Raw genomic sequence first — 25,373 nt, 5'->3', positions numbered from 1 at the left:
AAGAGTTTATACAGAATATGAAACTGTAGGATGAATAGGTCAAAGCTTCAGGAAAACCATGGCTTTGTTAAAGCAATGATAGCTTACTATCCCCAGAGTAGGAAATTATCAATAAAAATGCAAAGAGTTTAGACTAAAATACCTCACTTGAAAGCCACATTCTGAAAAATTAACTGCTGTACTGATCCATGTAGATGGTACCAGTTAATTTTTTTCTGATTTAAACAGAACATATTTGGAAAGACAACATTTCTGAATATCAAAATCAATCTAGCTGAAGGAGCTGCATAATTTCTCCAGCTATTTAGTAACTGGAATTTCAGATCAAGCTACACCTACCATTGCCATTCTAGGAATGTATTCCACAATGTAGGTGACTAACATTGTAGCAGACAAAGGTGCTAGATCATTGGACATTTTTCTTCCATTTATATTTTTTTAAGATACAAAACAGACTGAGGACTGCATTAAGATGTTACTTGTTTTAATTAGTACATCAGTATTCCAAAATTCAAGTGAAGTTTCTTCTGAAATATACTGAAGAGTGCTCTCTATATTCTGCTCTCTATTCTTGCTTCAAACTGTGTAAAATTATAAAGAATTGTTTCATTCTGAATATGAAAATGCCAATTTCAGTGGAATGATAGCCATGTGAAAGTGAGAAGAGCAATTGACTGTTTTTTGGAAGGAAACACAGTGCCATGCTCCTTATTCACAGCCTGAATGGTAGCTGAACCAGCCTCACTAATGATGATTGTGATTTCTGAGTTTTGACTCATGTAAAGCTCCTACTATATGCATCTACATGAAGACATAGGGTTTATGAAAAATGACTATTCATTTGTAAACAAGGTATAAACACCAAAAAAACAGTAACGTGTTTACAAATGTGTTAGTGATTTGGAAAAGTGTTCAAAGGTTTAGTCAGAAAAGCATATGAACAAATGCATTTTATTCAAAATTAGTTTACCATCATTTCAAATCAGTAGGAAAGAAATATTATTTGTATTAATTCAAAAAAATTTAGAATATTGATGAAACTGTGAATAAAAAGACAGAGAAACAGAATACCTCTGTGTAATCTGGGCATTAGAAAAAAATAGTCTCTCTACTTGTGAGGAAAGCTTTAAAGCAGTTTGCCAGATTCAAAGAAAAAACATGTTGGAAGGAGAGTTAAGGATCTGTCTCAGGAAAAGACAGTTGACAATAAAGGAAATTCCTGTAAATGTAACACTCTTCCAACTACAGTAAACTTTCACATGCCTGTCTTGTATCCAGAAACTTACAGCAAGCTTGAGACAATTAGTGAACAAAGATTCCAATAGATCAGCCTGGGAAAATAAACCATCACGTCACTGCCTAGAAGAGCCAGTTTGATTGTTCTTTTATTTGCTGTTCAGAATTTGATACTGCTGCTCATGTTTGGTTTTGAATAGCATCATTAAACAGAATCACAACTTGTAGTCAGCTCCAGGCATTCACCTCTCTGAGTGGCAAGTCTCTGAATAAATGCATAAAATCCTACAAATTAATGCTACATTCATAAGTATTTGGAAACCCAGATTTCTCCCAGAAAATATATTGATGCCATTCAACTATGTACCCATAGGTTTACTACATAGTAAACCTTTTGGGAGCCCCTTTCTGCTATACCAGTTTAAGGTTTTGCCACAGTTAACCATCTCTTCAGGGCTCAAAGGCTAAGATTTTCACCTTATGAAAACTTAACGTTGCAGTTTCTGCATAGCATCATTCACAAGCTAACAATCATTTTAATCTCTATGTTGATTTACTGTGATGAAGAAAAGATACTTCATTTCAATGCACTGATCCGATTACAAAATCCCCTGACTAAAAGCTTTGTATTAAAACAAGCTTATAACTAAGACCAAGACATCCCTATCTTAATTTTAGCTTTTGTACATTTCAGGTTATAAATATGCAAATGTTCCTGTGGTATGCTCAGAGCCATCCAGTTTCCCTTTGATAAATATGTAAATCAGTTTGTCTCTGCAGCAGGGAAGTAATTATCACTTTCAGACCTAGTCATTGAGCACAATATTTGAGGTAAAGATGGAAAATAATAAAACCATTGACAGCAACACAAGAAGTGGCTGCACATATGGTGAACAGTACATAAACTCTGCATGCAACTTGTTTAACATTCAGAGCTACAACACAACCACTGTAAAGTGGAAATTCTGGGACAAAGCATTATGGGATATGGGATATGCTATGGCACATTATCTAGCCAGTCAATGGAACACATCCACCTAAGAAGACAAGTGATTCTCATAACGAGGACATTAGCATATGAACCTTAAATGTGAGAGTGAATACTAGGTAGTACAACTCTTTGACTAGAACAGAAAACAGATGCATAACAATTACAAAAGGTATAAGGTTCTTCCTGCAGAAAGAAGGCAGAGTGTAGCTTCAAGTACAAAGCCTTGAATCAGTACTACCGTGCTACTATTTCTAAAGAAAATACCAAGGAAATAATCCATACAATGAAGTCTTCTCCGAAAGTACAAAGCTGGAGTCTCAAATGTGCTAAGCTCCTGCTATGATAGGTAAGTGGGATCTCCAACGTCAACAGGACATTCTGCCAAAAAGTAGCATCTGGTTATGAAAAACCACATCTATATTAGTGTTTTAATTCATAACAGGAGTGCATATTTACAGTAAGTCCAATCACGGACAGTTAACATATTTATGTTTCCATAGCAAAGCCCTCTTGGATTTTGTGACCTGGATTTCTTTCAAAGTCTAAATTTAAGGACTAATTCTGGGAATCCAACTAAGACACACACTACTGACGGACATTCAGTCAAGGACCACAGTAGATCTGGTCTGAAGTGGGTTTCTTGTCTCTGCTGGTGTGCTGACAGTCTTTTTGCAGCTCAGAAGACAGTTCAGACCTGCCACTGTTGGCAATTTTAAACATGGTAGGATTGATGAATCCTCCACTGAAATTCTAGTGCAGGCACAATCCAGCTCCACCTGCTCATGCTGTAGATACATTGAGGGTGGGATTTACATACAGTGTACACAAAGCAAAAAGTATTTATTTTCCTATGCAGCTCACCTGTCATAAGAATTTGGTCCCAAAAATCCTGTGTTCTTTTCAAAGTGAAGTAAGGTGAGGCAATTGCCCCAGATATAACTACTTACTACTAGAAATCAGATAAGAAGGTGTTAGGTCCTGATAGTCTGTAGAACATCAAACACTTCTCTGTTAGATTCCCCTAGACTCAGAGCAGGACAAGTAAATCAGCGGAAGTGCTCAGAAAAGGGCAGTTTTTTAAACAAAAAACAAGGCAACTTTGATGTGGAGTCAGCTAAGCTGTCAGTGTGAACTTGCTTTTTGTTTGGATTTGCATTGCCATATAGCTGTAAACTCGAAATTCTCTTGTGACTGTTTATACAGTTTTATAAGTATAATGTGTCTTTCAGAACCTTGGGATAAATTTTCAGCATAGTGCACAGCAGATTAGGTACCCACACTGCTCAACAGCTTTGAATAAATCAACCAAATATGACTTATGCATAAGGTTTTTCCTAGAGATGAGTACCATATCTCTTATTTTTCTTATTCATATAGGTTCAAATTATTTTTTAAATATGAAAGTTGGAATGATACTTTAGATATGTATAAATACCTGTGCATAATAAAGAAACAGTTAGATGTCTGAACACCTGTAAGTATATCAGCAATATAGACAATGCAAGATAGAAAAGTTTCCCATACTACAACACTAATTATGGATTATTACAGGTCAAAAAGTATAACTAATCAGTGGCTATTTCCTTATTAGTATTTAAATTACCTAATAAATGCATTGCTTGAAATTCACTTTTAGACCTTACATCTGTTGAACATAAGTCTATGTATTTCTAATGTAAATCTTGATTTTTATCCTGCTTAAAATGCTAAAATATGAGAGATGGTCATGCAATTTTAGGAGGGTCCATTGCATTTGCATTTTGCATGACAGCTGTGATAACTTTTTGGGTAAATTTTCATCTTCATTTTTCACATATCTAAGATGCCATTTCACACATACAACTAAGATGCATAATGAAAAAGACATTGTCTTATTTCCCACTTTGAGATCTCCCATGTTTTCTTCCAAACTATGAAAGGGATTTCTTTAGGTGTGACCTTGGCAAACTGTAGTGACAACTGAGGGATACTATTCAATTTTGAATTAGACTGTCAGGTGAAGTTAAGGCTTCAGGTATTTTATCATTCCAATATATGCCGATTGTGACTGATTGAATAAATGTGGAGTGATAAAAGAAACTCTTCTCTGCGTCTTCAAAGGTTTAAACATTTATTAATGTCAGACTAAGTTTTAAACTGAATATGTATATGGTCCTAGATCCAAATGCATAATGACAACATTTTGCCAGATTAAAGTATGAAGAACTATGAAGAATTTAAAGCAGGGCAAATAATTTAACCCCCCATTTTAATCCTCTGCACTTTTCTGAAAACTTCAAAGTATTTGCCAATTGTTTATTTCATTTTTATAACTTTTATTAAGTAAAATTCAAACTGTGGTAAAACTGTCTGACATTAGAGTATAAGCATTTATTGTCTTTCAGCAGCCAAATTTTTTAATCTTTGCTGAATTTGAAAGCAGGTTTTAAACACTTGTTATAAATTACATACCATAAGGTTAACAGGAGTTTTATCAAGATTGAGTTATTATTCCTAATGAAATACCAATAAATTTAATTTCCTGGTTTTCTGATTTTAATCATGCAAATCTAATCTAACATGAAAGTAGATGTGCATTAACTCACCCCCAATACACAAGACACCTTTTTTTTCTCCTTGACATGACAATCACCATGCAGACTTGTTAATTCACCTACTTCTCTAACTGCTTTTGGAAAACTCAGCAGTTTTTGTGACTAAGTGCTACTAGACACTCAAAGCCTACTGTGAAATCACCATCTCCAAAACATGTTACCTGTTAATGAATCTCTATACAGACACTGTTACTACCAGTAAGAAGGCAAAACTGACTGTGAAAATTGTCACAAGGGACTTTTCCACTAATGATGTAGACTCCACTCTGTCTCCTCTAGATGACATTCAGAATTTAGGAAAGGAAAAAATACAAACAAACACATTGAGAGGCACAAATTATGATTTGGTGCTTTTTTCCCCCGGTATACATATGTGTGTTAAATATGACAAATATATGCTGACTAAAATTCCAGAGGATCCTTTCTGAAGGGAAGGCAAATAATTTTACAGACCATTCTCATTGATGATAGATTAGTAGCTCAATGATAGATTGATGATAGATTAGTAACTCACTATCTTATGAAATTGCACTTTGATTCCTTAATTCATCTAAGTGCTCTTGAAAAAATATTCTCAGCCTATTCAGAAAGAGTTTTGTTGAAGTTTCAGAGTAGTATTCAGTAGCACAACAGATGCCTACGAGGGAAAAAAAGAAAATCTGCCTTTTTCTGGTCTGAGGCCTGGAAAGAGAAATATGTCATTCTTGTTTTAAATTGGTTTGGAAATACTTGAGGACTCCTCTTAGGCCAAGATGTATTTGATGCCCCTAAGACATGGTGGAGTCATGAGATCAGAGAGGGCCATCAGATCATTAGGCTCATTTCTTTCCCTGTTCTCTAATTTGGACTCATATAATAACAAAATAATAAAATGAGTACGTTAAATATGAAATTACTAATTAATCTGAGTTCACAAAGGTTTAACACTATGAATGCTATGTGTCATTTTGTTTGTTACGAGAAGTTACAAAAATTGACCAATACATTTTTCCTGTGTGAAGGCAAGGCAGAATTCTGAAAGGGTTCCACCTTGCATATAATGATCACAGTGAGATGTGTTTTTTAGGATAAATCTGAAGGCTAAATGTAAGATGAGGAAGGTTCATTCACACAGAAACACCAGAGATCAGCTGAAATATTTACGTAGATACACGGAACAAATTAGTCTAACTGTAATTAGACACTATTTGGGGAAGATAGGAGTTATTGCCAAGGTAAACTCTCCAAAGAACAGATGGCAAATAACCACTTGAAAGCCCCAACCAGCACATTTCTTATGGGAATAGCACTGTTCCTATGGATACACAGGAAGGTAGAGGGTTAGTTCCTCCCTATTAATGTATGATTTTAGAAACTAATAATTTCTGAACCTATAAAATCAAATGTAAGAAGTTGTATATAAACAGATGTCTTTGAACAGGAAATGTTTGGAAGCTTCACATTTTACATGAATAGCTCTGTAACACACTGGTGTTTCAGTATCACATGCAGAGAGATGTAAGTACAATGCAGCAAATAGATTTCTGCTCTAGAAGGCACTGGAAAAGTATGGAATATACACAGGAACTGACTCTATTGTTATCAAGATTCAACACGTAAATATGGTAACAGTAGGATAGAACGTTTGCATACATTTCCTGGTAACGTATTTAATATACCAGTGCCTCCTATTTAAAACAATTATCTTCTACTCTTTTACTATGAATTGCTAAAGTTAGTTTATAACAAGGGAAATAATTAAATGTCTCATCAAAAATCAGTTTACATTCTGAGAGGTAAATGTGATATTATTGTCTAGTATTTTTTTGCCAAGAAAGTCCTCAAAGCTCTCATTAACTAGGCCGTCTATTTTTTATGAGCAGCACCTGGGGGTTATTGCACAAGTCGATTGGCAAACTGCAGCAGAATCATACAAAGTTGGACTGAGAAATTTGGGATATGGAGCCTGAGTACCTCAGCTCTAAATAGGCAAGAATATTTAGGAAATGTCCTGTAGAAAGGTTTTAGGCTTTTTTTTTTTTAAGGACAACTGCCAATTTTATGCTATGTCCTGTAGAAAGGTTTTAGGCTTTTTTTTTTAAGGACAACTGCCAATTTTATGCCGTATTAAAAACATGCTGGTAAAAAAGCCATCATAGCAGCACTTTGCTCAGAATACCCTGCTAAGATGTTCAAACCTTGTTCTGTAGGATGTGCTGGTTACATCATGTCTCACTCTCTCCTGACATTGGTTTGGAAGGGGCCTTCAAAAATCATCTAGTCCAACTTCCCTGCCATAGGAAGGGACATCTGCCACTAGATCAGGTCACTCAGAATCTGGCTTTGAACACTTCCAGTGATGGCAGCTTTCGCAACTTCTCTGGGCATCCTGTTCCAGTGTCTGACCATCCTCATTGTCTAATATTTCTTCCCAACATCCAATCTAAATCTACCTTTTTGTTGTTTAAAAATTTTGTCCCTTATCCTGTCTCTACAAGTACTGATATCAAGTCTTTCTCCAGTCTTTATTATAATTTTTTCTCCTTTATATACTGAAAGGCTGCAATAAGGTCTCCCTAGAGCCTTCTCTTCTCCAGGGTCTCTCTGAGCCCAGCTCTCTCAGTCTGTCTCCATAGGAGAGGTGCTCCAGCCCTCTGATCATCTTCACAGACATCCTCTGGGCCAGCCCTGAGAGGCCCACATCTTTCCTGTGCTGAGGACCCCAGAGCTGCATGCAGCACTCCAGGTGGGATCTACCAAGTGCAGAGTAGTGGGACAATCACCACCTTCCCCCTGCTGGCCATGCTGCTTTAGATGCAGACTGGGATATGGTTGAGTTTCTGGGCTTCAAATTCACACTGTTGGCTCATGTCCAGTTTTTCATTTGTCAGACTGAAAGGATAAGTTATATACCTTTGAATTATAACCAAATAAAAAATTATTCATTTATTACTTTCTTAATGTATGCTCTGTGATTTTGTGATGACAAAATCAACTGAACTCTGGATTAGAAACACTTTGCTACTTTTACACAGCAATATACTATACATTGAAATACTATATATTGGCTATACTTTTCACGTTACCACAACTAGTACCTTCCTTGACTTTACTAGAAATAATGAGGAACCCCGAGCTATTAATTTCTTTCAAACATCTGGCATTAAGTTATCTTTGGATTTGCTGGAAGACCAAAGTTCATACTGCTTTTCTGGGCTAGGCCATTCCTTTCTTTAAGATTAAAGTGCAGTTACATTTGCATTTTTTCTTGTTTCCTTCTTTGTTTTTAAATGCCAGTCTGAATTCAGAAATGAAAGTAAACTTGATTTCTAACCCACAGCTATCTCAACCACTGAGATACAGGAGCCTAAAGAGCCAAAATCTTTTATCCTCGTAACAGTGAAATGGCAACAGTACCATAAAACCATGTAAACTGAAGGACCTAAGTTAATCACACTTAATTGTAGACAAAGTAAGTGTGACGTTATAGATGAATACATCCAGTCATTTGCTAAAAGGCCACTTGCTTAAAAAGGAAGATTTTTCTCTTCTTCTCCTCTTTCTCCTTCTTTCTATTTTCTCTGGAAGCTGGTTAGGAAAAAGGAGATAAGGGAGAGAGGGATGCTCTGCCTCCCCTTTTGTGATATCATAAGGCTGCAAGATCCACTGAAGTTGTGGAATATAACTTCATGCTGTCTAAGGCAAGAATTTGATTAACCTGGAGTCTTTTTTCGCTCATCCCAAGTAAGCAACTCCGCCCTTAGGGGTCAGGTGTTCATTTGGATACTGAGCTTACTACTGTAACTTAAAATCAGTTCGGTGTTCTCATGGTTACTGCAATGTGCTCTTCATGAGAAAATGTTATAAAGAAAGTTTCATTGGTAGGGAGAGAGAATGATTTAAAAATAGAAATGTGTATACAAAATCAAAAAAAAGAAAAAACAGAAAGAAAGCATTGAAACTAGTAAAAAATACCCTGAATACACTGTGAAACACACAATCCCTGCCCTGCAAACATCAGTATTAAAAAAGAATGGTAAGAAAGAAAAATAAGGATTCAGTATCAGTTTTCCTCAAACAACATCCTAAATTAAAATATAAATGCCTTTTTTTACAACCAACTGGTGAGGGAAAAAGCTGCAGAGCAAAATTACCACTTTACCAGCCTGCCTTTCACTAGTCACTGCATCATTACTCTACTGCTTTCCCTAACCCTAAAAATTTCATTATTTATCTCATTATTATATTTCATTATTATACAGAAAGAAAAAAAAAAGCTTTCTTTAATGCAATATAAACAACATTTTTCTAGAAAATTAATGATCTTTAGTAGTATTACCACTCTGCCTATTACATAGTGTGGTTGTTTTAGCAGTCAAATGTACCATTGAAAAATTACCAGCCACAGTCAATAAAAGGGCAGTTCTATCAACCTCATCAATAAGAGCTTATTACCACCTGGAATTTGAACCTTGTGATTCAGCAGTGTGAAATCTCTGCATGGAAATTCACTAATAGGAACGAGTCTGTTGATGAGCAATACAGAATCAATATTGCCATAAGCTTTATTGTATGATTGCTGCTTTCACTCAGAATTAGGTCACCTTTTATTTAAGCGGTACAGCCTCAAAAAAATTAAGATACATTTCAAAAGAAGCATGAAAAAATTTCATGTCTCTCTCCAAAAAACATCATGGATTATTTTAAAAGAATCTGTAGTATTCTCAGTATCAACACTGAAACTGAAATGCACATGATCGGTTTTAGAGTTTTTTCTACAGCTAACTGATATGCAGCCAGCTATGAAAAATGGTAAAAGGATGGAAGACATTCCCTGAGTCATCACAGAAACTGTTCATATCATTATAGTTTATATGTTGGCAAAGATATTTAATTATCCTTTAAAAACACCACTTAATCCCTAGGACCAGAAGAAAACCTGAGTTCCTGAGTCCAGGTGCACATTCTAACCTCCAACATGGATCAAGACCATGAAAAAAGAATTACTTATCTTTCCCCCTTCATAAATCCCATGCCAGCTGAATAAAGTCCTAATGCTTTACTATAGATCCAGATCTGGATTAGTGGGTGACTAGCAAGAAAGTTATATCTCAATAGGTAAAACTGAACATCATCTCTGTGTCTCAGTTTTTCTTCTGGGAAACAGATTAATGAGATTCCCCTATCTTACAAAGGCTTTGTGAAAATGCTTATTTGCAAATCTGTTATACACTGTAGCAAAGTACTGACAGAGAAAAGATGAGAAATGTCAAAGAATCTGTCTTCAAAACAGAACTTCAATAGTATGTGTTAAATAAAACATGAGAATTCATATTGAACAATGAGGAATACACCTAGTGTTGAGAAGCTGCTCATTAAGAAGGCATTCAGTGACAAGGAGATAGGATTCCAGTGGGAAAAGAAGTGGCATGTAAACATATGCTAAAAAACTGTACCATAAGACACAAACATAGGGAGATTGATTTCTTTCTATCTTTGAGTACTTGATTTCACAGTCTTACAATGTTCACTTGTGCCTTCTGCATGTTGGTATGCATTTATGGGCTGTATCAGCTATGTTAAGGTATTGGGTAATCCACTACAAAACTATCTGAAGGTACAAGGAAGAGGCGTGGATGAGAAGTTTTAAACACCCAGATTAAAAGTCCTTGACATTTTCAGTTTCTCTGTTCCTTAGTTTCATGTTTAGGCTTCTTTCATAGACATGCAACAACTACTGGCAACATCCTTCTCCTACTAGCACAGTCACATTCTTTGTAAAACCATGATTACAAGCTCTATAAATATCTACACAGAGATGTTTTCAGTGTCCAACTATTGAAGAAAAATGATGGCAAAAGTCATGTTCCTAACTCAGGGCTGAAGGTTAAAGGTTGACAACAGTAACACTTTCACCAAAGCGAATAAAGTCTATCATCCTGATCCCTTGTTCTGGATAACTGACTTACTAAATTCCTGTGGAGTTTTTCTAGGACAGTGCAAATGTAATTTTTCTTGAAAGCTTCATGGTATCTGTGCTAAAAAGGTTGCTATGCAGAGGCACTCGACGTGCAAAACCTTTACCTTCTTCCTTAAAATTGTTTTTCCAGTCTGTATTTTGGAGATTATCTCTATCTATTTGAATAAAGTTAGCCCCATTCTGTTTCCTCATTGCAACCTTCATCTGAGTATTCATAGAAATCACTGTGTTCCTGTAGGTCAGTTTTGGCTTAAATCTCTGCTGTGTTCTTTATCCCACTGATAATGGTTTTCCTTACCCACCTTAAGCAAGGAGCAAAATCCAACCATACCATTTATATGTAAAATTAAACCTCAGAGGGAAAGGTTAAACAAAAGGTTGATAGCACATTTCATTACAGAACTTCCTATCCTCCTTGCTTGGATTCATCCTCATTGCTTGGAGTCATCAGGATTTTCTTATTTCTAGTTTATCTAAAGCAAGCTTTGAGCTTTCTCTTCCTAATGGAAATTAGCTTGTCTAAGAGTAATGCTAATTTTTTTTTTCACCAATTACAGCGTTTTGATCTAACACAATGTTATTTTACTGGTTTTGTATTAGAGCAAATTTTAAGAGCTTCATAATTTACAGAAAGCCTTTACATTTTTGAACATTACATGATTACGTTTTTGTAAAAAAAAAAAATGCACAATGCACTACCACATCTTGTCCTGAAAATTTAACTTCTGCAATATCAGATGCAAATGAAACCTCTTCAGAAGCTGGCACCAAATTTTGAACCACACAGCACTACTAGCACAAACTGCATTACACTGAATTTTTCCACCATGGAGTAGTAAGGCATTATTTGAACATGACTGATTAAGAAGTGCTACAGAAATGGCTGCTTAAGGTGTGCCTTGTAATCTTGTAAATAATGTTCTGGGAAGGAGCTTTGCTGTATACAAAGATGTGATATAGAAAGAGGAAACTGTACTTAAGGAGGATTAGGTAGATCAGGAGGCTTATCAGTGGAAATGGGAGTCTTTCATCACCTAGTCACTTCTTAAATTTGGTCCCATGCAGTAGTGACTGAAAGTCATTGCTGCTTAGTGACATATGAAATGGGTTTGGGTTTTAGAACAGATTGCAACTGGAAAGCATCCATATCATAAAAGGCAGAACCACAAATGTCTTTAATCTGCACCCATATTGACAATTTTCCCAGATGTGACCTAATGAGTGAATGTGCTTCAAGAGCTTAACTACTGTCTTAGCTGAAGAAACAGTCTTAATGCTAGGATAAGAGCAGAATGGCAAGACGGAGTGGGAAAATTTTATCCTAGTCACAGAGTACCTGTATTGGCTGAATACCTTCTTCCTCAGAGGTGCTGGCTGAACATCTTTTATGATAATAAAATCAACCTACATTAAACCTTATAGATTTGAGATGTATACCAGTATACATTCAGAAAAGCAAGGTCAAGGAATGCACCATCAGCATCAGGCATCCATTTTCAGATTTTTAGTTTTATCTTCAAGTTTTCAGGCTCAGCCAACATTATGTCACATTCATAGTAGCTGGATAAGATCAGTTCTTATCTGCTGCTTCTGATCATGTAGCATCATTCTCCTTTGCTTATCTTTTAAATCGATGTTGCACTGTTACAAATGACTACATGAGGTGAAAAGCCATGATAAATTAGACTTATCTCAGTGTACAGGATTTTTTCTTGAGAAAAAAAAAATTAAGGATAGGTCACTCATTTTTTTGTCAAAGCAATATGAATTTATTCCTTTATTCCCACTCATATTATAAATAATGATTATTTTGATTTTTAATATAATTCAGAATTCTCAGAAGATTCATGGTACATTTTTAGGTTGTTCCTTATAGAATAGGGTTTTACATAGAGGTTCAAAGTATACAAAAGATGTGAGAATTCAAAATAACAACCACTAACAATTATATGTAAAAGAAGAAATATTTATTTCTGATGAAATTTAATAATACTATGCTGTTTACCAGAAGGACTATAGTTACTGTTCAGGATTGGAAAGAACATTAAAAAACTCCACAAAACCCCCAAAAAACCCCAAACATCCAAACTGTAGGAATGTAAGTTCAGGCCAGAATAGATTGAAATAAATATTAAAATTAAATTTTAATTACTTTGTAATTAAAAATAATAAGTCAGCTTTAAGAGCTTAAAGTCTTGTAAGTTTAAAACAATTACTTTAAAAAGAGAAAAACATTACTTCTTTTTCTCTTTGCTTTGTGAATGCATTAGACTGTGTTACTTCCATCAGAGAAAGAATTCCTATGAGTCTTTTGGACATAGTTCAGTTTTCAGTCTCCTAAATATATTACATTTTCCAAAGTAATATTTGTTTTTTTTCTGAAAGCATTCTTTCTATCTATTAATGAAGTGGTGGTACATCTATTACCAAAACAGAGAAAGATGCCACAGGGGTCATTAAAAATAGTTTATATTAAATTGGAATGGTTTTCACTTAGACCATTGATTCACATCATTCCAGAGTAGGAGAAAGATTAAAAGTAGAGGATGTGATCAAGTTCACATATTTAGCATATTAACTATTTAAACAGGCACAAATTCATCAGATAAAAGGTATGTAAGAATTTAGTTTTCATCATCTCACAATTGGGTGATATAGAGATTAGGAGCCACAGCTTAATCCTGCACATATTATTGATATAATCTCTTTTACAACACTAGGAAATCTCATTAGGGAATAAATAAATTAGATGTTTTTCACTAAAGTCTAGAGTTGGCTTGGTGGAGCTTCTGCCCTTCTCTTCCCCTTTGAAAGTGCTATGTGAAGATACATATTTATAGCCAATTCTTAATCATGATAACAGAGGAATCAAAGAAAAACAGTGTGAAAAGTGGCATTTCAGTTAGTCCTCCTGGACTGTACCCCAGCTGGCCTTCCTCAGTGAAGTATACTTTACACCTGCCCTGCTGCATTTTAGAATAGGCCACATATTGCCCCAGAGAGTCATGTTGCAGAGTATTGCAAATGCTTCAGTAAGTCATAAATGTTCCTCATGTAAGGTTCAATTTCCTCAGATATCTAAGGTTTAATTACAGTTACTTCTAGTTAGAAAAAAAGGTTATGGGTTGTTATTTCCTTATGAGGAAAATCCATTTAAGATGTCATTAGCATCCTCAAAATTTGTCAATCACTATAGTAATACAGAATCACAAAATGGTTTGGGTTAGAAGGGACCTTCAAAGATCATCTAGTCCAACATCCCTGCCACATTGTTCAGAGCCCTGTACAACCTGACCCTGAACACTGCCAGTGATGGGGCATCCACAGCTTCTCTGTGCAACCCCCCAGTGTCTCATTGACCTCATCACAAACAATTACTTTCGAATAGCTAACCTAAACCTGCCCTCTTCCAGTTTAAAACCCTTGCCCCTTGTCTTGTCAATATAGGCAATGGCAACAAGTCCACCTTTTTTATAGCCCCTCTTTATACACTGAAAGGCACCAATAACATCTCCCTGAAGCCTTTCCTTCCCGAGGCTAAACAATCTCAGCTCCCCAAGCTAAAGAACCTCAGCTCTTTCAGCCTTTCTTCAGAGGAGAATGTTTCCAGACCTCTGACCACTTCTGCGGCTCTCCTCCAGACCTGGATGCATTACTCCAGGTGGGGTCACACTAGAGAAGAGGAGGAGAGTGTCATGACAGTATCTTGCTTCTGTTTGCTTCAGAGTTCCTTTGTTCTTCTACACTGACTTTTAAAGGTTGTATTTGATTTTGTTTCAAATATGATTTGACTTTGTTGAACAGCTTTTTTTGTTTTCTCCAGCATCTCACAGAATAACTGATGTTGGAAGGGACCTCTGGAGGTTACCTTGCCCAAGCCTGCTGCTTAAACAGGGCTACTTGGAGCCCTGGACCATCTCCAGACTCCACCACCTCTATGGCAACCTGTGTTAGTGTGTGATCATCCTCAGAGTAGAAAAGTTTGCCCTGATGTTCAGAGGAAACCTCGCATGTTTCAGTTTTTGCCCATTTCTTCTTGCCACTGGGCACCAATGCAAAGATCCTGCGTCCGTCCTCTTTGCACCCTCCCTTCAGGTATTTATATAGGTTAAGAGGATACTCTCTTCACCAGGCTGAATAGGGCTTCAGTCCCAGCTCTCCCAGCTTTTTCTCTTAAAAAATGCTCTAGTCTCGTAACCCTTTGCTGGACATTGGTCAGTAGCTCTCTATCCCTCTGGTACTGGGAACATATTGAACTATACCCTTCCTATAAATTTCTATAAAACCTTCTAAGATATTTCAAATAAACTTTACATGTAAGATTCTTTGGGATTCCTTTCCTTTCCTTTCCTTTCCTTTCCTTTCCTTTCCTTTCCTTTCCTTTCCTTTCCTTTCCTTTCCTTTCCTTTCCTTTCCTTTCCTTTCCTTTCCTTTCACATTGGATGACTGCAATATTTTCTTGTAATATTAACTTGATCCTAAGACAGGTCAAAAGATCATGGTAGAGAGGCAGTTATGTTTTTTCAGCTTTCAGGGTATTCATATAATAAAGATATCCAGACAAGGCCCCCACTTTACAGTTACCTAGCCTGTGCCAGACTAAAATTTCTGAGACTTTTTTACATCTAAACCTTTCAGTTGTGATTATCCTACAAAGGAAGAAGACCTGATATGTAGTTCTGCTACTGCTAACAGAACAATAAACAGCCATTTGTAAAAGTGGTGTTGGATTAGTGTGTCTTCACACAGCTTGTATGCAAGTCTACAGGGGGCTCCAAAACTCTTTGCAGTGCTCTGTTTGGATTAAATTAGTGTAATGCAATTTACATCAAAAACAATTTCTGAACATATCCATTTTTCTTCCTATACTCAATCAGGAATGAAGGAATGAAAAAAGGGAATAGAGGAAGGAAGAAAAGGATGATAGTGCATTCATCAATTCATTCATCATTTCTTTTTCCATTTTTAGACTGTAAGATTATTTCATCTGCTCTCATATGAGCTATAATTAACAGCATTAATAAGGTGCTTAACCTACATTGAAAGAAAAATTAATGTTATTAGCCAGAGAATAATTCTCTAAGGCATGTCACATGCAGTGACATTATAACTGTGAATGCTTTCAACATTGAATTCTGTTATACACACACATCAGTTTGCAAAAGCAATAGACATACATGGTCGCAAACCTTATCAAGAGGCTATGTATTTTGGATTTTTGACATGGATTGCAATAATACTCTTCAGTATTGGTTTAACAAGTCGCAAACATGAAATATTCAAAGAAGTATTTTATTCATGTGTCTTTTGGGCTTTTCTCCTCCTAGCATGATTGGTATTGATTCTCAATAAATAAACAAATGAAAATGGAATTGTTTCACATTTATAATTCTGAGTCTTGAATGGACTTTTCCATCTTAAGAGAAAAACTTTTGCTTTCTCTCTTGAAAATGGCACTTAAAGTCTTTCTGATTCCATCTGATCTCTCAAATGAGGAAAAATATTTCAGTTGCATTTCATTCTTCAATCTTTACATCTTTTTCATCACAGCTACCTGGCAGTCCTAACTTCTGCTTGCAACTTCTACTCTTTTCTACTCTTTTTTTTTAAGCCATCCACAAAGGTCTTCCACAAAATGTTTCAGTCAGCACAAAACACACTGTAAATTTCTTTCAGAACTGAGTTAAAGCTGGTGTATTTTTCCTACCAAAGGTCAAAGATTTCTGATGTTGTTCTATAATGTAATTTTCTATGCACTCATTTTTTCTTCATATGCTGTGTTGTCTTTTCTTGGAAAGTCTTGCAGCATATTGTTATATTTGTGCTATTTTGTTCTTATTGCTTTTGCAAGTTACACTCATCTATGCATAAATAGTAATTTCTGTCAAGTGAATGACAAAACCTCCATTTCTGAAAATCTTACATCTTTTTCATCTTTTCTAGACCATTTTTTTTTTTAACTTTTCTACTGTAACATCTTCAGAGGCATTTGCAAGAACATACTGGTTACTGACATCAGCAGTACAGTGAATCAATCTACTTTCTCTGACATAGCTGATGCATTAAGACTGGAATTTTCAGTGGAGGTTAATGGAAATAAGTACTCCCTTCAACTGAAAAAAAGAGAAAAGCTATATTATTCCTTGAGATTCATTTGGAAATAACAGCCGTAACTTTTTTTCATCAGGCTAATAGTGGAGGAAAAAGTAGCACAGAAACTAAACACATCTTCTACCTCCTGGAGCAAATATGCCATCTCTCATCAGTGAGATCTTACAAGACATAAGCAAAACTGAGTAACCAGATCCCAACTGAAAAATAATTTGTTACTTTTTTACTAGTAAATGACAGTTGTGAATCTGTTTCCGGATTAAGCTAGCCCTACTGTCCTTGATGCTCCTGTAATGAACAGGAAAGGACAATACACGAGGAATGTTGTGTATCTCCTCTAAGTTTGTGCTAAATTCCTATATTATCACAATTAAATTTGTATCACTGATTTATTCCAGCTTTTAAAATACCATGCTTCTGTCCTACAGTTTGGTTTATTTGACACATCTCCTAAGAGCCTGTGGTCATTCTAGAAAAGAGCAGTGGTTTTCAATCTGTTACCATCTCTGCATCACTAAATAGCCTGAAACAGCAACATGTCAGGTACCCTGCTTTCCAACTTGCTGTTTAAGCCCTAGAGGCACTCTCTGGGGCAGCAAGGAAACAGAAAAATGTAATGGCAAAAGCAAATAACCAATTAGGCTGGAATAAGCTAAATATTGCACAGCAGAAAAAAAGGAACAGTAAAATCAAACACAGACAGTAAAACCAGCTAATACTCAGTAGATTGCTACAATGTGGATGCAAACAGAAATGATAACACACACATTCTTTTATCTAGTGCAAGTACTCAAATGCTGGTGGCCACTGATAGAAGTAAGGATTGCGGGTTGACAGAACTGGAATAAAACCTGCTCTCTTTACAAAACCTGATGTACAAAAGAATATTGTTCTGTTACCTCCTACATTGAAAACCCTTCCTAAGCACATCACAGTTTCCCATAAAGGTTTTCCCCATTCCTGCAAATACTGCAATAAGTACATTACAAATCACTAAGTATGCTGTGCTGCCTTTTGCCCACTGTTTCTGCAACTAGACTTCTTGATACAAAATATGCAAAGAAATACATGTCTAACTGTATATGCTAGCATAATTTATGTATGCACCAAAGTTAAATATCTGTTTACAGCAACTTAGTCAGAAAGTTTTCTTCAAGAAAGCTAATTTTTACTGACTTGTATTGGGAAGAGAATAACTTGGGGTATACAGGAAGGAGGACGGTAAAGTCATCTTTACCTATTATAATACTGCTTTTATCAATATGATTGTTTACAAATATGAACTTGTTACTTGTTTTCACAGGTGATTATCCCTGGAATCAAAGAAACACTTTAATACATCTAGAGATACAGGAAGCCTGTTGAAAGATGTAGGGACCAATTGCATTCCAACCTCAAAGAGAATGGAAGGCGCTGACAGGCAAATTCATTGGTTTTGAATATTTTTCATAAATAGAAGTGGACCTCACCTTAGTGATTTCAGCAATTCAGAGAACTCACTGAAATAATTAGAAAATTAGTTTTGCCAACAGTGCATATTATGTCACTTCATTTGAAAATATTTTGATACTGATATCATATGGTAACTTTTTGAATTAATATGTTGTTTTATAAGGATAGTTTGAACAGGCCAGATGCACCCAGAAGCTCAGAGGGTTGGATTTAACTACCAACTTCAAAAGTCCACAGGTAAATGTCCACACCTCTGCTAAGTCCATGCTGTATAGACCACCTTCACAGTCAAAGAAGGGAATGGGCTTTTGTAGGACACAATAGATTTGGCAATAAAGTAGGTATTGCAAAAGCTCAGATTATTGTGCTTTTATGACAGATATACTGTAGACACAAATTGCTGGTCTGAATTTGGTGAACATGAGCACAAGCCACCATGAATTCCCTCCACTGCTATTAGAAGCAAATGTAACATACCTACACTCCAGTCCATTTCCTCCACTGCATCACCATATAAACCATGCTTGCTCTTTCCTTTGAAATTTTCTGAAGCATATAAAGCAGTATGGACATGAAGATAAGACAGGACAAGAAGAAATGGTGCATCAGTGTTCCTGGAAAACAAAACAAACCAAACCCACAAATCCTTAGCATATTCTATAATAAAATTTCTACAAATAAATCTTTCTACAGTAGAGTTAAAAAAAAAAAAAGGTTCCCTGTCCCCCCATAAACAAACAAACACCAAAAAAAAGGTGAAAAGGAATAGTGTAATTGATTACAGGGTAATTCTGAACAATCATACGCACAGTATAAATGCCATTCTTTTACTGAAATGAAAGCAAAAAGAAGTGACAAAATCTAGATAATTATTATTTGCTATATATATTGAAAGAAGACTTGTTTAAAGGCAGGAATCTAGCAGTTTCTGAATACAAACACCCCTCTTCATTTTACAAGTATATATTTAAAAATCTGAATACAACTGCTCTTCAAAAACATACCCTCAGAACTAAATATCTACATAAAACACAATGTCCTTCCTCACAAAGTCCCGTGGAAGCTGATCAACTGCACTATTATGAAGACCTGGGTCTTTATGCTGGACTAAGTGTATATGACCAAATCTCTGCTCTTTTAAAGCTCTGTGTGTGTATGCATGTGACTGTACATAACCTCAAAGTATATACTGATTTAAAATTTTTCTTCTCAAGGTAATGAACAGTTTCCATTGTCTTCTATTTCCTAAACAGATACAGAAGAAAGAGTGCAATAAGTAGACTCTCAGTAAATTTTGCTGTTCATGTGATCTGTCAACACAGTATTTATGATCAGTTCCAGCAGGCTGTGAAAGCACAGCTCAAACAAGTACTTCTCCTTATGCATTATTTATAGTACTTTATTTAAAATTGTGCCGTACTAGCCAAATTTACTGCTATATGCTCTAACAGCATTTGCAGTGCATTATGCATATTGTAAATATCAGCTGAACCACAAAAGCACTACCCAAAAAACTTGTCTGGATCTCACCTTAAAGCACACAGCTAATTATAGACTATTTTTAGTTTTATTTATCATATTTTCCCTCAGCAAACTGTGGTGGATAATACCTGTGATTCATGTCAACATCAAAGGGAGACTATATATTTCCTCAAGCAGTTGATCCATCCACACTTTAAAGAGGGGAGGCACAATACAGGCAAGCTCATAAAAAACATTTCTTTAAAATTAACAAAAAAATTCTAACCTTTAGAACTTGAAAACAAAGTCTTTTAGTAAAAGAGATTCATCTGATATCGATACTCTCCTCTCAAAGAAAAATAATTACATTTAATCTAGTATATTTATGATCCATTTTTCCTCCCTCCGTGGTTGGATCTGTTTTTGCTCAAGTTGCATGGTTAAAGTTTTTTTCTCCTGGCATCTACAGTAGTACATAAATACAAAATAGGAAATTTTTATCCATATTACTCACTTGATGAGTGTGTTTCTGGTGGGGAATTTTTCTTCACAAAAAATTTCTTTTTTTTTTTTAAGAAACCCAGAATAAATACAACTTTCTTCATGTGGAAAATGGGTAAAAAATATTTTAATTCTCTTACAAATATTTATGCATTTATCCTGTATTACCTTACTAATAAAAAATACTGATCCAAAAAAATTTAAGACAATGTTTTTCATAAAAAACCACTTCCCACAAAGTTGTTTGTTTCTATTTGAAAAGTCATACATGTGAGAACTTTTCACAGTTTTAGGAACAAATAATAGGAGATTCCTGAGTCAATTAAAAAGGCTGCAAATACCACCAATTGAAGTAAAATAAAAGATATATACTTAGAAGTTACATATTTAATATATATATAAATGTAATACTGACCTTTCATTAGAGAACTTTACTGCAAGGCAGATGATTTTTGGTTTAAACTTACAATTTTTTAATGCCTGGGATTATCTGTTGTATCTGTTGACTTTTTCCTTAAACACAGTTCACTGAGTTGAGATTAATATACAAGTTCTAGATAAAACACCATGTCTTGGGGTGACTTTATGATGTGTATCCCCTATCGTCTGCTCTATGTCCAGACATGAATCCTTTGCCTCTCTGTGCCTTTAAAGCTAGCTAAGGGAGAGCAGGGAGAGCCAGTGGAATTCGTTTGGCGCTGTGTTCAAAACACAGATAAGCTCACTGGCTTCTCCTGCCCAGCACCTCCACTTCTGAAGCAGGGAAGAGAGTTTCATTCCTTTTGCTTTTTAGCTTGTTTCTTGTTCATTAGCTAAAGTATGGAGCCCTGGGACTTTGGCTTCTTCTTCTTCTCTTCTGGAACTGTTCAGAACACCAGAACATCAGAACTTCCCTGGGAGGCCTTTCCACTGAGGCCTGGAGGGACCCACACCAAACCCCAGCTCCGGAGAGGAGAAAGCCACACCCACAAAAGACTGAAATCTACCCAGGTTCTCTCCATAGTGAGAGGTTTCATTATTTAGCATTATCCTTTTTTTCCCGTGCCTGTGTGCACTTTTGCTTGTTAAATAAATAGGGTTTTTTTGATTTTCCCCTGAGGAAAATTCTTTCTGAACTTGGGTGGTAGAGGGATGGCTGTAACCTGCCTTCTATCAGAGGATGTTCATTTCATCTCAAACCAGGACACACCACAATAAATTATTTTATACTTTCAATACTGCAAGCAAAAGCTAGTTTTCATGCAAACTTCCTTGTTCTAATGCCATAGAGATACTGCATTCTCATAACTGCCTACCTGTTTTGCTAAGAGTGAGTATCAATAGTCTCCACTACAAATGCTATTTTCAAGACGTAATGACTCAAGTTTTTTGTAGTTTGTTTTGTTTGTTGTTTGTTGAGCTCACACAAAGATCTAACTTTCATGAAGAGTCATCAAATCAATGATTGATATGGAAGGGCACTACATCATTCTCTTTTTTCCAACTAAAATTGACAGATTTTGATTGACAGCTTGCTGTCAGGTATAGAAGTGTCTCACCTATTAATATCCTTTAAAAGATCAGAGACAGCTATTTATCTCCTGCCAAAACTCTATGAGGAGAATCATAACTGAATACCTTTACTCTGACCTTGAAGATGGAATGACAATACCAGCTAGTAGGCAGGAGAGAAATTTGACAGTAACAGCTTAACTCCTAAACCACTTCAATAAACAGCTCTTTCAAAAATGTATTCCCACTATCTTTTACACAGCCCAAACACAGAGAATCTCCGTTTCAAAAGATTTGAGATCTTTTATCCTCACATGAGTCACACAGCTTTTTTCAATTTATCAAGTAGCTAGAGAGATTACATACATCTGACATAAGATATTCTTCAGGGTGTTTTTAATGGATCTTGAAAACATCTTAAAGCATCATGCTTGTGACTCCTCTGCATTGCAAAGTACCGGGTTTGTCTTTTTTATTGTGAGGTGTCTTTATACTACTTAAGGATTCAGCTCAGGCTTGAGCTGTAAAACACAGCTTTAAAGTGAGAGAGCAATTAAAACTAATCTGACTGTGCTTCAAACACAAGTCTTTTAACTTTTTTCCTGAAAATCTGCTCCAAATGCTCGATGCTTTGAAAACTCCTTGGGCAGTTGTTTGCTTTTCTGTGGACCGATGTGGTGCAGCTGACACATTGCAGGGAAGAGACACCACCCAGAGGCACCCGGACAAGCTCGAGAGTTTGGCCCATGAGAATTTAATGAAGTCCAACAAGTCCAAGTGCAAAGGCCTGCACCTGAGTCATGTCAATCCCAAGCACAAATGCAGGCTGGATGAAGAATGGATTGAGAGCAGACCTGAGAAGGACTTGGGGTGTCGGTTGACAAGAAACTCTACATTAGCTGGCAAAATATGTGCTTGCAGCCCATAAAGCCAACTGTATCCCGAGCTTCACCAAAACCACCATGACCAGCAGGTAATCCTTGAACACTTCCAGGGATGGGGCATCCACAACTGTTCTACCTGTCCCAGTGCTTCATCACCCTCTGAGTGAAGAATTTCGTCATAATACCTAGTCTAAACCTGCCCCCTTTCAGTTTAAAACTATCACCTGTCACTATCTATCCTTACAAAAAGTCCCTCTCCCTCCTTTTATAAGCCCCCTTAAGGTACTGTAAGGCTGCAGTGAGGTCTCTCTTGAGCCTCCTCCATGCTGAACAACCTCAGTATTTTCAGCCTGTCCTCTCAGGAAAGGAGTTTCATCCCACTCATCACCTCCTTGACCCTCCTGAGGATCCACTCTAAGAGGTCCACATCTTTCTTGTGCTGAGCACTGCACACCTAGAAACAGTACTCTAGATGAAGCAACAGTGTGTCAACACAAGCAGATGGAAACATAACATTTCCTTTCCTGTGATTTTCCTTTTACTAAAAAAGTTCTTATTCAGTTTCCCCCCAAGTGGGTAAATTCATTAGTGCTTTTCCCCCATGGATGCCAGATTAGATCACCAGTAAGACAGTGCTCTTTGTGCTAGGACTGGCTGAACGCATGTCATTAAACCTTCTTGTTCCTCCAGGAGGAAAAGCCAACTTTTGGCTTACTTGTATCAAAGCAGGACTTTGTTCTACATGCTGGATTTTGTTTTGTTTCAACTGCTAACCATGCTAAAATTCTTGTTAGTCTGAATGAATCCATGAATTAATGTTTCTGCCCTGCTCTTAAAAAAACACACCTTCAAACACAGGTGTTGTATTTTCAATTATTTTCAATATCAGAAAGAGAACTCCAGACCACCTGGGAGTAACTTATCAGAACCAGGTGTTGAAAATGCAACAGAGAGAGGCGGGAAAATGTAAATATATAGAAAATCTGATTCTTTCTAGTAGATATTAAAAGTAAGATTTGTTACTACTATATCTGCATTTTTGAAATAATTCTTCCATGCCAATATACAAGACACTTCTGCCTCTCCAATTTCATGCCTTCATTGCTTCTTTTAAATGCTTAAGGTAAACAACTCACATGTTTCTATTTCCTTTCTATATAACCTTTTTTCTCCCCCTCCTAAAGAACATTTTTGTAAGCATGGAGAAAAAAAGGAAATTTCTCATCTAGTACAAATTATACTCATTACTGAACCCTCTCATCCTTGAAACTTTGGAGTCCAGTATACAGTTCTACTTCTGTTTTAGAAGTGTACCACTGTCAATTCAGTCTGCCACTCATTGGAGAACTAGTGAGGTCCCTAATCATTCTCAAATGATCTAAAGATTTAGTAAAGCCCTGCATGAACTCACACCTTTTTCCTATTTTCTTGTTCAAAAGGCACAATCAGAGGTCTGAGAGAAAAGGCATGAAGATCCAAGTTACTACACTTTTTAATATATGTGCATATATACATTATATATATACAGAGATATGCAAACTTTTCTCTATAATTTTTATTTTGCTGTAAGCTATAAGGAACATTCTTGTAGGATTCATAAAAACAGTTGATTTCAGAACTCTAACTCCAGTACAACATGACAACTGCTAGATCTTAAGACTTAGTGATATACGGAAAAACTCTAAATCACAGTCTCCTAGAGTAGATAACAAAAAAATTTGAATAGGTGTTGCAACAGTGTTTCAAGGACTAAAATAGAATAGATAAAGAGAAAATTTACAATTTATTAACTGTTATCATAAAATTTTGAAAATTATGCTTATGTAATCTATTACTGGTAAAACTAGGCAAGAAAATTCTTCAAATTCACCTTCACCACAGCTTTTAAATATAATCATGTTTGTATTTAAATACTGTTTTCCAGAAAGTAGATTTCATTAGACATTGTGAAAATTTTATTAATTGTGATCAGCTATAGAAATTTGTCAGAGAGGTATTCTGTATCACGGATGGTACTTTTGTGTTGTTAATTTCTGATACCTTAGAAACCGGACTCTGGCATTTTGCAAAATTGGATTTTCTGTGCAGCTGGTCATTGAAGGGCATGCTGAAGATGTATGAGTGACAACCACATTGAATTTAACATGAAATAATTAGCATCCATTTGACTTTCAAATACACTGTAATACCAAAAGAGCATTAGAATTAACATACACAGAGCTGACCTGCCCACTCACAATTAGGGTAAGCAACTAAATTACTACCTGTTTTCACACACCAGATCTGACATTTGCAATTGCATACATTCTTCTGTGCCATTTTTGGGCAGTGAATTTTGTATTTGGTCTTTTTCAGTCTCTTGAGGAACAAACAAAAATTGTAATATGCATGCACTGGACAAAGGAAGATAAAATACAATACCACCTCTCCAAAAAACAGACCAAAGTAGCTACACACTGTGAAGAAATTACAAGACTTTAAAAATACGAATTCTAATAGTTATATAGAATCACAATCCAAGTCTGCCATCCAGCAGTCCGAGGCAGTAGTTCTAAAGACCCCTCTCCTTATTTTGCTACAAATCAGAAACTCTTACCATTTTGTCATCCTTGTGCCCAAAGAGCTTCCAGCCATCACAACACCCACCACTCTTTCTCTGTTCACAGAGAGCGGGTTCAGCAGGGCCCCTCGCC

The 25,373-nt window shown here is 36.0% G+C and overlaps 1 protein-coding gene across 8 annotated transcripts in view; it reads right to left on the bottom strand.

Annotated features, from left to right (window-relative positions):
- The window catches only part of STS (steroid sulfatase (microsomal), isozyme S), a 111,732-nt gene that overhangs the window by 47,336 nt on the left and 39,023 nt on the right, over positions 1 to 25,373 (bottom strand). For all 8 annotated transcript variants that reach the window (XM_017737109.1, XM_017737112.1, XM_008635882.2 and 5 more), the window contains one exon: positions 18,821 to 18,957. In XM_017737109.1, coding sequence (XP_017592598.1) covers positions 18,821 to 18,957 — 137 coding nt within the window. The remainder of the gene's footprint in view (positions 1 to 18,820; positions 18,958 to 25,373) is intronic.

Source organism: Corvus brachyrhynchos, unplaced genomic scaffold, assembly GCF_000691975.1.
Source record: "Corvus brachyrhynchos isolate BGI_N302 unplaced genomic scaffold, ASM69197v1 scaffold83, whole genome shotgun sequence".
In the NCBI taxonomy this organism is placed as follows: Eukaryota; Metazoa; Chordata; class Aves; order Passeriformes; family Corvidae; genus Corvus; species Corvus brachyrhynchos.
This window is presented reverse-complemented; position numbering and strand designations above follow the sequence as displayed.